At 33.4% G+C, this 16,076-nt stretch overlaps 1 protein-coding gene across 4 annotated transcripts; it reads right to left on the bottom strand.

The window, feature by feature from the left end:
- Positions 1 to 557: 557 nt before the first annotated feature.
- LOC142974241 (uncharacterized) lies at positions 558 to 15,841 on the bottom strand. Of its 4 annotated transcripts, XM_076116424.1 has the most exons (19): positions 15,658 to 15,841; positions 14,696 to 14,864; positions 13,967 to 14,149; positions 13,346 to 13,597; positions 12,837 to 12,960; positions 12,328 to 12,498; positions 11,879 to 11,993; positions 11,288 to 11,445; positions 8,725 to 8,748; positions 7,251 to 7,268; positions 6,558 to 6,722; positions 6,135 to 6,244; positions 5,712 to 5,847; positions 5,165 to 5,256; positions 4,995 to 5,069; positions 4,294 to 4,448; positions 3,768 to 3,873; positions 2,150 to 2,182; positions 558 to 608 (listed from the first exon to the last, which is right to left on the bottom strand). In XM_076116424.1, the coding sequence occupies exons 1-19, from the start codon at positions 15,687 to 15,689 to the stop codon at positions 567 to 569; spliced, it is 2,160 nt and encodes a 719-aa protein (XP_075972539.1). In that variant the 5' UTR covers positions 15,690 to 15,841; the 3' UTR covers positions 558 to 566. The 4 variants fall into 4 exon arrangements, with proteins under 4 accessions (XP_075972539.1, XP_075972538.1, XP_075972541.1 ...); XM_076116423.1 differs by having other exon boundaries at positions 558 to 2,182; XM_076116426.1 differs by lacking the exon at positions 2,150 to 2,182.
- Between the last annotated feature and the right edge of the window lie 235 nt (positions 15,842 to 16,076).

Here is a 16,076-nt window from a genome sequence, read left to right as displayed (position 1 = left end):
GCACGGACACCGCGCCGACCGCTCGTTTACAACGCGTGATCAGCAAGGCGTCAACTACCGAGCAGTCTGATGGCGGGAAGCTTGCGGACACCTATCTGTCTGCTAATTTATGTTGTCAATATAAACTATACCGCAAGGCCACAACTTACAGCCCATATTTGAATGACATTTTATTAGTCGGGTGGTAGCAGAGTCGTGTAAGTGGGCTGTGACCTTAACCCCTCCCTTATTAAGGGAGGAGACCTTGCCCAGCAGTGGGACAGTATTGGGTGGAACAATTTATTTTTATTTTTAGTTGATACTTGTTCATAGTTTCTATACTATCGGCTAGTTTACAACTTACGAGTAAGTGCCGGATAGCCCATCTAGATGTCCTAAAAAAAGTGACAGCGAATGTATGAAAAATCCCATCATTTCAAATGTCAAGCTAGCCGAAACTTATTCATAAGTTAAATATTACATGTATATGAATTGTAAGTGTATTAGATTAGGAATAGAGACACTATTTATTTAATCCAGATATTTTATAATAAAATGTAATAAATATTATCACCTAATTTGTTGTTTTACTTCTTCTTCTTATTCTTCTTGCGGTTCTTCTTTGGCCACTGAAACAAAGATATAAACGTAATACCTTGTTTGAAATATTGTTTAATTAACTATTTACTACGAAGGTACGTGTTCTCTAAACAATAATGATCGCAATGGAGCTGCGTGTCAACATAATGGTAGAAACATTTGTTAGAAAATTGCTATTACCCGTAACAATTGCGAAATTAAAGATGCTTTGAAACGTATACCATATGAGAGTTATAATTAGATCATTGTTTCAATTAAATATTAGTATAATAAAAGGATATTTTTGTGTTAAAAGTTACACAGCATTTGTCCGTCTTTTATTCTATTCCGAATGGTAAAGAGAACATGTACCTTTTTGTACAGTACAATGAGATCATAATGAGATGTCAATATCAATTTCAAATACGAATAAATAGAATTCAACATTTATGTATTAATTTTTCACTAACATAACTCATTATACTGTTTAAATAATAAACTTAGTTCTACAAGATTATTTTGAAAACCTGACTGAGAATTTATCCCCATTCTATTACTTGGGAAAGTGTCTGTCCTTATGTCCGTTTGTTATGTCTCTACACCAAAATACCTAGATATATTACCTTAGGAACCCATTCAAAACTACTCAAAAAATAAAACGACTTTATTTCTAAATGATTTATCTCATAAGTTGTTCGATACTTCGATTTTGAGGGACTTTATATATAGCCCTACTATTTCCTAAACCATTGAATAATGGAGTATTATCTAATATTAGATATTAACACAATTATGCATCATTAACCTTTATTTGCTTGACGTTTCGGTCAAGTAGTACTTGTCGTAATGCATAATTGCAATTGTGTAATATTAGTCAATACTTATGCACTGAGTTTATTTAAGTTGTATTTAATATGTGTCTAAAATCTACGATGAGGCGAGTCATATTAGTATAGAGAAACCCTTGCTTGTATAATTATTTTTAGGGGGTTTCATAATTAAATTTTAATAATGCACTCAAAATTTACCCTGTATGCTTTTCAAAAAAGGAGTATGTGTTCTTTTCAGTAAAATTAAGATTTTTATGACTTATGACTTTATGGGTAGGTTAACTTAAGAAAATATTTTTGACATATTGTCTGTGACTTCCAACATTGTAGATTCTAGACACACCATACCTATCGTGTTCAGTAGTTTATAAAACAAACAACATCGCTGTTATAGAAATCAGTCAGATAGTGATACTCGAAGGATATATTTAAGGAAAATTATTGAAACTTAAAAATAATAACAACAATAATAAGAGTATTAACAAAAATAATACATGCAAAATAATTAAAAAGTTTTTAGGTAATCTCGGGTACTTATTAAAGGTACGTCTTTAAAATTGCACCAGTAGGATACCGGTGTTACTGCAAAAATCGAAATCTCTTGAGCCTTGCCATTTAAGAGCTAAATAATTGCTTTTCAAAGTTATTATAAAAAATGAAATCAGCATCTCTTCAAGTACAACTACCGTCTCAATTTCAAAACAGCTGTGAATACATTACGCGGCAATGCTACATAGGTCCTTTCGTAGTTGACGTGATACCTTAGTCCCCATGGCCGGCCCGCCAGCTCCGCTCTAGGCAAACAAGCAGATTTGACAATTGTAATAAATGCATGCAATATCACCCTTTTATTGGTATACTTTACTGTAGCAGCCGTAGACTGAGGTGACGGTTTAAAATGTGCCGATTTGATAAATTGTGAGGAATTTACTTGCCAAATATGCTGGGTTTTTTTCTTATTTTGTTTTGCGAAATGGACCGTAAGTTTGTATGATATTTGTTTGCGCTAGATACTATCGTTTTTATAATATCGCTATAAATAGCTAATTTTATTAAGATTCCGCAATGACGATTATTTTTTTTTTAAATAATAGAATTTGTGGTATACTTAAATTAAATTGTTTTAAGTGACATATGTTTTTACAGTGAAAAGCATGATTTTGAATTTAAATTGTTTCAGCAAAAACTATTTTATTCTAAAGTTTAAGTGATTATGTTATACTTAAATGAAAAATCGTTAAAAATGACGTTTATATTACCGCAGATACCGAAACATATAAATATTTAAATATATTGAACCTTACCAAACGACATAAAATTTTATTTCAGTGGCGACTTTTGTAGTAATTTTATTTATCCCTTTCCCAAATGAACACAAATTTACCGTTACACGAAAAACAAACAAGAGCCGAAAAACATATCAACACATATTTTTTTTCATAACACAACTTTTTGAAATTTATTAGCGCGATTATTTCACACGAGTCGTGTTTTAAGTCTATTTGAAAATGTGATGAAGGAAATATTTAACTTTGTCGAAAACTTTACCAATACCTCACCATAGATGGCTTTAATATTTAATAATTAAATTTAGTATAATAATAAATTAAATATATAAAACAAGGCACATTCTAAACGCAGACTCAGTGTGTGCATGTGGCGACAATGTTCCTGAAAAACACTTAAAAATACAGCCATTTTTCAGGCTTTTTGGAACATTAATAATAGTGATAAACAAATAAATGAGAGGAGAGATGTATAAGAATATAAAACAATTAATTTTTTCAAGTGGGCATATCCAATCAACAATATTTATAAATCAGGTATTACTTTTATAAAGATCAGGAGTTTGGTAACTCTTATTTAATCAATTTAAGGGGAAAAACATTTCCTGAAAAACGTCGTTTAAGAAACGCAAGCACAGCTAACAAAAACCAAAATTAAAATTCTGGAACTATTGGCGATGATTGGATTCTTTAGCTATTTGTGGAACTAACAAGATCCGTTAACGTACAATTTCACATCTTTTTATAACCCGACGTTTTATTCAGAAGTAGATTAGAGTTCAGAATTTACAGAAAATGTTTTTTTTTTTATTATTGCACAATAACAGCGACAACATTTATAAGTTGAGACACAGTATCCAATAATTTCTATCATACTATTTTACTAAGTTATAACCACAATTAACTAAAATTTCGCGATAAAGGTTACAATTCTGTTTAAAAATATTAAGATTATAATTCAAAGCGTTTTGTTTTATGATATACTTCTATTTTGCCAACATATACACTTGATAGTTCCACAAACGTTCGCTAGATTTCACTCGCCAATACCTGTTAAAACAGCAATATAATATAGTAAATAGTTATTTAGTACCATGATGGCCTGCGGCGGAGTCTTCTGCCGCGCCGGAGCCTTCTTCTTGTCCTTCAGTAACAGATTCTCGAACGGAGTGAACGCGCATGGGAGAGTCCTACGGTGCCTGTGGATTATGGGAATACTGTATTGGCAGTACAAATTGCGGGTGTTAATGTAGAAGTTTTACAGGTATTTTGATAGGATTTCTAATTTATAATGATACAATATTCAATCTTATCAGTTTAATTAAATATTGTCAATTATGATTACCTGTGTGTACAATTAAACATCTAAATATAGGGCTCATAATGAGAAGGCCAGTACTTTAACTGTCATGTTTTATTTAGCGACGGTAAAAATGATTTTCAGACGGTCTGATCTGATTTCTGCGACAATTATTAGTCAGTCATTGCATTAGTTTAAACTGACGTAGTCCTTTGAACTAATAGGCGTTGTAAGGTATTCAGATAACGACTTAATTATGGTACCACATGGTTTAAATTTTCCTTGAAGTTATAATATAAAATCAAACTATTCTACTTACTTGTGATACGGCAAGAGAGCAGTAGTAATAACGGGTGGTATCTTCACCATCTTGGCCTCATCGGACTCAGTCAGTTGTGTACTGTCGAAGTCCAGTACGAGAGTGTTGGCTCGCGGCCGGGACACTAGCAGGAATGCGTTGGCGCCGTGACTTGGCTGTACACAATAAATAAAAATATATATATTTCATAATTGAATGAAATGAATGAATGAATGAAAACTCTTTATTGTACATAAAGTAAACACAAACAACATAAAATAAACTTAAAATAAAAGTACAATTGGCGGCCTTATCGCACAGTGGCAATCTCTTCCAGGCAACTATTTATTATTATTGAAATTAACTAGAAAGATTTCCGAAAGTTACTTTGTAATTATTTTTCCGTTTATTTGTATAATAACAAGGAGGTGTCCCGGTCGGTGGTGTATTAAAATGCTGGTCATTAGGTCCCAGGTTCGATTCAGAGTCAGGCAAAAAGAGCTATTGGTCTTTTCTAATTTATATTTGAACACTTCTCAATAGCAGCCTGGAATTTGGTAATGTACCCGGTAAATTGCAACAGGTACACACCCCGTTACTTGGTACTAACATTGTTAATGGCGAAACGTGGTTGTATTTCATACACCTTTGGTACACCCTTGGGTATAAATAGCGTGATATTATATGTGTGTAGACACATAATAAGTAGGAAAAGTACTGACCTCGTGTTGAAGCACATAATTCCCAGGCAGTAATCCTTGAAGCTCACTCAGTGCAGTGTGCAACACATTGACTACCTGAACAAAACAAAAATTACATTTATAAATGTTTACACAAGACTCAAGTTAGAGTCATAATTAATTAAATAATGTTATAAAGTTTGTAGTAATACCTGTTGCGCCTTATCCTCGTGTTGAATAAGGAATTCCTCCGCCGACACTTGTTCAGTAGTCACCATGTCACCGTTCACACCGTCCACGCGGACTGCGAACAAAAATTACCGGTGTAATATAAAATAATGATAAAATAAGTTTTAAAAGTTGAATGTTATGCAGACATAATCTTATTACCATAAAGAAACACACTTGAAGCGGACTGAAAGAGACTAGGGAATCGACAAATGACAGGGAGGCGATTTCAAACATTGCGATTGGTCGATAAGCGGTCCGTTTTGCTTTGCTTTGGAAAGCTCCGCTTCAGTAGAAACGCATCCTTAGTATATGTATAAGTAAAATAAATTTGAGAATAACGCTATCTATCGACGTCCACCGTATCTATGTGAAGCCAAAATCCTGAATCGCGTTTTCAAACAAAATATGGCAGATAAGCAATTTTGACAGACGTTGCGACTATATTCCGGAAAGTCTTAGGTTTGATTCACAACAATAACCTATCTTTTTGGTTCTATAATTTAATTAGTAGTAATTTTATTGACTTACCGTTCAGAACTGTAGTATTTTTCCTCAGCATGAGCGAGAGAGCGAGTCGCCTGACTTTGTCTGGTGGCTGTTCACTGGCGCCGAGTTCTAGCTGGTACTCAGGGTGTGGTTCCAACAATATCTCCGTGTTACGATTCTGTTGAATAATAGTATGCTTAAATCACTGTCCATTTAATCTTAGGCTACTTCTATAGGGGAAAATATCGTTGATATGTTACTTTTCAGTGATCAAACATTTAAATGTATCACGGAATTTTGCAATGCAGTCAGAACTTCTTATATCTATGTAAAATAGCTATGATTTTTCACATGAAACTTTGAGTTGAATAAAGGATATTAAGAGTACATTTGATAACAGTCAAATGCTATTTTCACATATTTCTGTGCATGAAACTTCCGGAAAACTATTGCAAGCGAACTTACCCTGGCCTTATGAGCTGTGTGCACTATAAAATCTATGTTGTCATTTGTGTTGATGTTGGATACTCGCCACTTCTTGAAAGATCGCCGCGGTGGAATTTCATAGAGCGTATCTGAAAGAGTAAAATATAATTCACAATTTCATAATATTAGGGATCGATTAATATGAGAACATTGATTTTCATTATTATGTAAGAAACTTGTTAAGTCTGAAATTTTGAATAAATAGGTCGTCAAACTCGAAGCAACTATCAACAAGTATATGCACAATATCCAGCCTTAAAACACATAATATATTTAATTTTGAAAATTACAAATATTTTCGGTTGTCACCCAAGGCACTTAAAAAATTGAGTTAATATAAAATAATTAATGACCATTCATTATTTTAAGCTTAATGTAGACTTTTAATATTCTAGAACTTACCAGAACAAGTGCAATTATAAACTCCAATGATCTTATTGATGTCATTCATAGTGATATCGCTCTTCCTAATTTTGTTAGCGCTGGCGTTCGCGATGCTCTCAAAGTATCGCTTGTTCTCTGTCTTATCTGAACCCGGTTCCGCATTATCTGACAGATAACTGTCGTCTGTTGAAAGAAAATATATTTATTAATAACTGTATTATAATGACTAAGATAGTATACATTCGCAAAGCGAATTCGCAAGTAGAGCGCTATAAGCAACATATATACTATGTTGCTTATAGAACTAAAATAAACAAGGACACTTTAAAGTATACGTTTAGACATATACACTCATATGTCTAAAACGTTTTCTTTTTAACGTCACTCTTTGACGTAAATAAGGGTAAGGACATTTGGTATACTTAGTTTTTTAACAACATCAACATTTTTTAATTGTGAAAGACTTTTAATTTACTTTTCCATTTCGCTTTATTTAATTCATTTTGTTCTACTACATAGCTTAGGTTTTATAACAATCCAAACAACAATGACAAGTAATATACATAAAGACTTATCATGTTCAACGTCTCGTTTAAGATTTTTTGTACTATATGAAATAGCCATTCATGTGGTTGTTTCTTCCAGCAGTCAGTAAGTTATATCACATTTCCATAAAATACTATAGTTCTAGTATTATTAAGTGATACTTGCCTGCGAGCATGTACCTGGCTGCATGTAATAAAGCAAAAGTTAGTAACTTTTCAAAGCGTTATATGCAAAACAACAAAACACACACATTTTAGTGGTCATAACAAACTTGTGCGGATTCATATTATAATTACTGCTGAACCCGAATATTTGAACAATATAGTACACATTATTATAGTTCATTGAAAAGCTTGCATGCAATTGGATATAATAATAGAAATAGGGTAGTTGACAAGGTTGACAAAAACTATGAAAGTTGTACTGGTAAAAGGCTCACCCAAAATGCTCACACTTACAATAACTAATAACACTAAAATTATTACGGACTGACACATTGTATTAGGCACTCAATTGATCCCAACGAAAATAGGATACTAGTTGATTTGTTTTATCTTATGGATAGTGGTCAACATAGTGTCAAAGTTATGCAAGCCGCCCGAAAGGCCTTTCACGCGAATTAACTACTATTATCTTAGTAGACCACAACCAGGCCCGACTTTTTACGTGCCCTCCGAAGCATAGAAACGCTAAGTTTATATACCCCTACGCGGACCTCTCATAAGAGTACCCAATTTGACTGTTCGTCAACTACCCTATTGTTTTCATGCATTAGTCAAATTAACTAAGGGTGAAACGGTTATATTTTGTATAAAAGAAAATATGTTATATTGTAAGTAAAAAGCATGCATTAAATTTAACCTTAACTTAAAATTAAATGTTTTTTTAGCGCAAATTATCCTGACGCTTATTTTAGCAATATAACTGTAGCATTTAATATAAGCATGTTTACAGCTTTGTTTCTTCGAAGCCGGTAAAACCTTAATTATTATATAGTGTTCATTATTGTGCTTGTTATAGTATAAATTACATGTATTATTTAAGATGTTTTCTAAGCTAAAATAACTAAAGTTACATTATATACAAAATCAAAATAACGGCCTACGTGTTTGGCTATGAATATGTAATTTTAATAAAAACTTAAGTTTACAATTTTTCAAAATAAAAATAATATTTACCAACAATTAAGATATTAAGTTCGTGTAATATTCTTGAAGTTAACAAGAACTAAAATTACATATTTGTTGATAGTCTTGATTCTTTTCTACGTTAAAAGTGGCCTGCACAGTGTTAAGTGTAGCTTTGATTCTTCCACTCGTCTCTAATAGCCGTCAGCTCTGCTATCTTTACATGACCGAGTCTTCTTTCAGTAAAATTACACATTTGTGAATAAAAATAACGATAGAACCATTGTTTACGGACTATCGGTAATTCTGCCAATGTGAAACAAAACAAAAAGTACAATTTTAGCAGAACAAAAAAATACTGTAAATTTTGAAAAAGTCCGTAATGTGTTCAGTGAATGATTCTGATTAAGCTACTACTTAATGTACCTTAAAATCTAGACTTAGCCTTAAATCTAGGTAAAACTATGGACTATATCTAGTAAATAAAGGTTGGTTGACAAACCGGTTCATACCATTCATTATAATCCTCCTACGAACTTGATGTGAGAGAAATAAACATTAAATTATTATTATTGTATTAAACACACATATTTCGCGGACAAACGTCGTACCTGCACCTCTCAGGAACAGGCAGATACTTGTCAAAGCTGGTTACTGGTTACCTCCTTGCAGCTACTGAGTATTTATTGAAAGACCCAATAACACTGCTCGAAATAGTAATTTGATACCATTAGATCATGCAGCAGTTAAATGAATATTACGCACAGCGATAGGCGTAGCCATTTTAAACAAAATTAGGGTATGTAATTAATTCTTAAAAATATCAATACGCCAACAATCTCAGCTAAGAATATCTCCTAAGAATTTCTTGTGATCTGAATGATTACTGTTTAAGTTTTTGGCTACGCCTATGTGTACAACAGACGATTATTAGACCATTTACAATTAGGGTGCACGTTTTTGGCACGTATACGCACTTTTGTAAGAAAGTATTAGTTGTAATCGCTCTCATAACCGACTAAATTACCAAGAGTATATTGATTTTTATGGACAGCACTCCACAATAACGAAACGAACCAAAACAAAAATTAGACTTTTTTTCCTTATCTTTCCAATGCTAGTCATCTAACCTCTTTTGAGTACTTTCAAACCAGATTTATCCCAAAGATTTTCCATAATAAGGGGGCTTGAATTTCCAAAACCAGTGTTTTTGTATTAATAGCTATGTTTACGGATTTGGGCTCTGCTCTTCTTATATATCGGTCATAGATCTTGAACTTGTCGAGAATCATGTTACTACATATTTGTCGCAATCAGATGACTGTGTGAGTCTCCAAAGAAATAGATAATGTATCAGGCTTAGATCTAACTATACTATTACAAGTCATAGTAATGTAATATACATAGATAAACTATGTATATTGTACAAGGTGGTGGGCTTTTCATCTACATTACAGCATGCTGAATGAGATGACCCAATATGGTTTTTTATAATGAGTTCCCCTCTCATTTTTAAAAACACTACACTGTCCAAAACTTCCAAAAATGTATTTATTAAGAAAAATTATAACTATTTCTGTTATGTATTTGATGAGTCTGGTCAGTGTGGTGTGATATGGCTTTACTCCTCTCATATTGAGAAGAGACCGGTGCCCATTTCATGGGACTTTTTTATACTAATGTATAAATACAATATTTTTTATGTGTACAATTCTGTTTTCAGTGGAGCTTCCACTTGGTCTATAAAGACCCTGGCTTTACCCCTCTCATTCTGAGAAGAGACCGATGCCCACTAGTGGGACTTTTATTATTTAACAAGAACATTATTTTATAAGTACAATTTATATTTTATTTGGTCTGCATAGACCACGGCTTTTCCCCTCTCATTCTGAGAAGAGACCGATGCCCAATAGTGGGACTTTTGTTAATTAACTACAATATCTGTAAAACAATTTATATTTTACTAGGTCAGCATAGACCACGGCTTTACCCCTCTCATTTATAGAAGAGACCGATGCCCACAAGTGGGACTTTTGTTAATTAACTACAACATTTGTAAGTACAATTTATATTTTATTTGGTCTACATAGACCACGGCTTTACCCCTCTCATTCTGAGAAGAGACCGATGCCCAATAGTGGGACTTTTATTATATAAATACAACATTTGAAAGTACAATCTATATGTTATTTAGTCTGATAGACCATGGCTTTACCCCTCTCATTCTGAGAAGAGACCCATGCCCAATAGTGGGACTTTTATTATTTATCTACAACATTTGTAAGTACAATTTATATGTTATTTGGTCTGATAGACCACGGCTTTACCCCTCTCATTCTGAGAAGAGACCGATGCCCAATAGTGGGACTTTGTTAAATAAACTACAACAATATTTTGAAGTACAATTTCGTTTTGGTCAGGATAGACCTCGGCTTTTCCCCTCTCATTCTGAGAAGAGACCGATGCCCACAGGAGGGACTTTATAATACATACACTTTGACCCATAGCACTTAGTGGGACTTTTCTAAAAAACATTGTTATAGGTTCATACACCATGGCTTTACCCCTCTCATTCTGAGAAGAGACCCGTTGCCCAATAGTGGGACTTTTGTAAAAAATAACAACAGACATCTCTACCAACAACCCTGATTAACTACTAATTTGTAACATTTGGTTAGTAAACAAAAATTAGGGTTAGTTTCACCATTGACAAATAAGCATCTTGTTACTTTTCTTTAACATAAAATTTATAAAGAAGCTACAGTAAACTCAGAAAATATACTCAAAATTGACTGTTTTACGGCAATTCAAGGTATTCCCTAATTACGAGAGTAGACTTTTGCTCAGCAGAGGAATTAAGTATGACATTCGTCAATAAAATTGATTAAATATTTAAGAGTATTAGTTATTCAAACAAGGATTTTAGAGGAATAACTATAAAATTTGTTATATCTGTCCATTTCTCCTCAAAAATGGATAACTCCGTATTCAAATATTCACAACTAAACAAGAGCTTATCTGCTGGTAAAACAGACCCACATATCATCACAAAACCATAACATAAGTAATACATACTGGCATCTTCATCATCATCGTCATCATCGATGTACAAGCTCAGCGGCTCGTCATCACTGGAGGCGTGCTCGCTAGGGTCGGGCGGCTTGGACGTCGTGCGCTTACGCTTCCTAGGCGCTCTTTTGTTGCGCTCTAGGGCTTTTTGGATCTCTGATGAGCTGTATGGATGAATAATAAGGATATTATTAATTAAAATAGACACTTAACTGTTGAAATTACTGTGTAACAATTTTTTTTGCTGGCACTGACATTGAATGATGCACAGTGATCTTATGTTTTTCTAGAACAGTAGATAATACAACCTAATCAAAAGGTCAGTAGCGGTGGCATCCAAATAGTAATGGGAAACAAGCTATTGGTTGGCTTTAAAGGTTAATATCTGTATCCCAACAGTGTATTACTCGATTTATGCCCAAGTACTAATATAATATAATACCTGCATCTTTAGGGCTTATAGGGGTATATATAGGGGTTGGTGTAATTGGGAAGACCGGGCCACTCCCTTTTTTATTTAAAAATATTTAATATAAGTTGCCTTAAAATACATCAGATTAAACAATTAGAAGGTATTATTATTGAGATACAACTTACGGTATAAGCGCATGTTCGAGCAGGTGTCTGAACGCGCGGTAAGTCCTAGTGGTGGCGGGCTCCTTGTGCACCGAGAACTCGCTGTCCAGTACCACCACGTTTACACATTCACCATCTACCAACAAACAAACGAACTTTAGTCTAGTACACCAAGAAATAAGAACAAAGTACTACTAATATCAGTCTGGCTAACAGTCAGTTACAGCAAAGTACCACTGTATTCTGTAAAGTTATGTTTAATTGGAACTAGTCATATGGATCACGCTTTCTACTGGTGAAAACCGCATGACGAATCATTCGTTGTTTTCACTATATTGCGAACACAGACTAATTTTATTTTTTTGCGCAATATTATATGGTGCGAACTTACAGTCTATTTTGGATTGCTTGACCTTTCGGCGAATGTTACACAGACAGACAAACATGATAAATATGAAGATTATAATTACCAGCATTAATAGCAGAATGCACAGCGAGCGGTAGTGTCCAGTGTCTGTTGAACTCCAGCAGACAGCGGAGCGCGTTCTCGCTACAGATGTACTGCGTGCCGTGCGACGCCGCGTACTGCGCCAGCTCGCGGTGCAGCTCCGTGATGGGCAGGATCGATACACTGTCCTCCGCTGGAACAATATATAGCGCATAAATATGACTGCTAATATTCATCAATTATAATTGATGAAAAAATGCTTTAAATTTCACACTGAAAATTATTATTACCAAAGATTGATAAGCAGTTAAAAAAAGTGTGAGTTTGAACATTAGATGTTGTTAGACGTAACATGTCATCATCAAATTGGCATTACTCTTATAATATCTGATGAAAACACTAATTAATGTAAAAACTAATTTAGATTTTTTGATAGTCAATTCTTTTAAGGTATGGTTTAATTGAGGATCTATTTAAAACATAAACAATGTTATTTAATATTTTAAATATTAAATGCGAACATGCACTTACTTGGTAGTATAAATTGATAAGGGTGTTTCTGGCAAGGCTCTGGCATAGAACATGGTCTGATGATAGTGCTGTTCCTCACTATACGATCTGGAATCTGAGCTTGAGGCAATTCTGCTATGTTTACCTAAAAACAGGAGAAGAATATAGATTTAAAGTTGTGTAGTAGGTAAATGAATGAATGGAGGCCAAAGCAAGATTTTTTTTTGTCAATGACATAGGTGAAAAGTATTAAGAATTTTTGATTTTAAACTTTGTCTGATAAGGAATGGTAAATGTACAAAGTTAAAAACTCTAAACTCGAGTACTCTTTTGCAATTTTATTAGTACTTAACGATTCAATTAAAGTTCCGTCGTGTTTAAATTCTTTCTACATGCAATCTATGTTCAACTCTAGCAAAAATACAATTTAATAGAATACGGGAATCACGAATCACGCATTTTACCTTAGAACGCCTAACGTTTCGGCACAGGTTACAAAAATACCCTACTAACAAACAATGTAAACTTACCCCAAGCAAAGTATCCTTCAACGTCAACTCATATTTATACGGCCTGCTACATTCTAAAGGAATCTGGGCAGCCATATCAAAGTGTTTAGGAAAGCCACTGAGCCTCTGCGCTCGTATCTTGAACTCCGCTTCATATATAGACTCGATGCTCGGCTTGGGACGTAGTGCGCGGATGCAATGGTCACTGGTCCAGAGTGACTTTGCCCATTCTATGTATTCTTTCTGTTCTTTCTTGTATTTGTCTAGGTATGACTGTAGGAATAAAAACAAACAAATATTGTTATTGAAGTACCTGTGTTTTAGTTTTAGTTAAGTGCTGTTTTTCGTATTACTATAGTAATACAAACGGTTTCGTGGCATAGTGGTAAATGTGTTCATGATGCTGCTAGTAGGCAAAACAGTTATTGAGTGTTGATACTGTGTGTGTAAATCCCGACTGACGAGAGGATACATTGGGATAGACATAAAGATGGTCTCAAATAAAAAAACATGATTACACTGATTTATATCAATCACATGAAAAGACAACCGATTAAGTTTCTTTGACGTAATCGAGAATATATAGAAAAATTAATCAATAGAAACTTAAACAAAATAAATCACTTTTAAGCAAATACATACCTCAAAAGTCCTATGGTCCACCTTAGTAGGCATAGGCAGGTGGACCTCATCAAGTATGTTGGGATGCTTGGCACACATGATCTTCAGTCCGTGTACATGTTGTACCGTTGTTAGTGTTGATATCTTGGGGTAAGGAGGTGGTGCGCGCAGGCCAGGGACAAATATTCTGTTTGTGCGGCTTGCCTGTAGGATAGATGCAATACCAATCTTGTTATATCTTGAATAAAACCAATGAAACTTCAAAACAAATCTTGTCTTGTGCAATATTTTTTTTTGATTATTTGCTATTTAAATAATTTGTTATGATATTTAATTACTTTAAATACACATTTTATAACAAGCTTCACTGTCATTTTAAATTGCACTAATACTATTTTGGAGTCTAGTCAAGGTAATCATATTTTTGTCAAATAGCAAACTTTATGAACTTTTTTCCAACATAGTTATAAACTCTCCCACTTATTCATAAAAATATATGAAGGCTTTTAAAGAGTATTGTTTCTTTCACTCCTGAGCATAATGAAAAAGAGAAAACATATTATAGTAGTATTTTAACTAAAGCAGGTTTATAGTGTGTTTATGAATAAGAGGGTCTGTATTTAAGTTAACAAGAGCAATCCAATAAGCAAAGCAATGAATTTGTAGAATTAGTGTATCTTTGTGTACAAAACAAAACTATATCAAAAAAATCTGTAAAATGTTTGAAAATTCTACAGGTAATAAACTCACACTATGTTTGAATACTTGATCCCAATCAATGTTGTTAGGTTGAGGCTCCTCTTCCTCATCACTCAACATGGGGTCAATGAACTTGTTGCGAAGAATCTTCTCAATGTTCGAGTTGTCTACATCATCTTCATCAAGAAAACAATCTTCATCGTTTTCAGCAGGTGTATTCCTGTTCAAAGATTATGTCATTTAAAAATTATAATAACACAACTGTAATTTACAAAGTTGTAGGCAAAGATGCATTTTTGATAGTTTATAGTAGTGACTGTGCTTATCACTATGTTTTGGCAACAATAACTTCTTAAGCCTTAATAGGCTTAGAAATACTAATGTATTTCAGCAGTAAATAGATTAACTTAATAGCAGATTTACTAGACTGAAAAATTTGTACAAATGATCTGCAGGCACACACAGTCCCGCTCATAATACAGAGGTAACAGTATCATAATTCTTTTGTAAATATAATTATAAAAAGGATGGATGTGAAGATGGAGATGGAAGAGGAAGAAAAATAATAAAAAGGATGATTTAAACCCAGCCAAGACTGTTCAATTATCAACTAAATTTGTACAATGTAAGAACTATTTTTATTTATATTTTTCACACAATAGAAGCTGAACAGCAAGCTCTTAATGAATGATTGAAAAATAGGCATATCCGGAATCATACAAGTGTATCGACATAAAACAAGATAATTAATTGATTCCTTCAATGAATACACAACAGTAAGCATCTTTAGACGCAAATATTTCACGCAAAGATAGATGAAGTATAGACATTGTGTAATTCAACCATGTATAAAATTATTAATAAGTTACTGCTTATTCAACTCCTGATATATGCTGGTAACATACTCATAGCATACACGAGATTTCTACTTATGTTTTTATGAAATAATATTTGCGATTCGCAAATATTTTATGAGAGGGAATTATACAAAACTTCTACAAACATAAGCTTACCAATCAAACTCAAGAATATGTTTCATAGTCATCTTGTTTCACCTATTTAATAACTTATTTACATCACATACACAAAATTGACTTCTTTTATTCACAAAAACGTGTAAATTATCGCCGGATATTTTTTTAATAATTCACTGATGAATGACTTTTGAGCAGACCGAGATAAAACAACGTTCCGTTTTTGGTTATTATCAATCTTTAGCAAAACTACTTCACCAGATGAACCAAAGCGAGATAGAGTCTCATTTTCTTTGATGTAGTAAAGATAGCAATAAAATTCAATGCTAAGTAAAAGTATTCAGTAGTAATGGAATGTTTCTATCTATAGAGATGTTGATTTTTTATCGATCGTCTTCAATGAATCGACAGTATTAGTATCGATAGTGCATACATCGTCTACATGTTGATAATCGTAA

The sequence above is a fragment of the Anticarsia gemmatalis genome, chromosome 7 (assembly GCF_050436995.1).
Source record: "Anticarsia gemmatalis isolate Benzon Research Colony breed Stoneville strain chromosome 7, ilAntGemm2 primary, whole genome shotgun sequence".
NCBI lineage: Eukaryota > Metazoa > Arthropoda > Insecta > Lepidoptera > Erebidae > Anticarsia > Anticarsia gemmatalis.
Note: the sequence above shows the minus strand (reverse complement) of the source record. Positions and strands in the feature narration are given on the sequence as shown.

Excerpts from the sequence above, each read along its gene's own strand:
- LOC142974241 (XM_076116423.1), bottom strand. The coding sequence starts at position 15,689 with ATGACTATGAAACATATTCTTGAGTTTGATTG. Across the intron at positions 11,994-12,327 it reads GCATTCTGCTATTAATGCTG|ATGGTGAATGTGTAAACGTG; the intron begins GTAATTATAATC and ends GTTTGTTGGTAG. Across the intron at positions 2,183-3,767 it reads CTCCGCCGCAGGCCATCATG|AGCGGAGCTGGCGGGCCGGC; the intron begins GTACTAAATAAC and ends TTGTTTGCCTAG.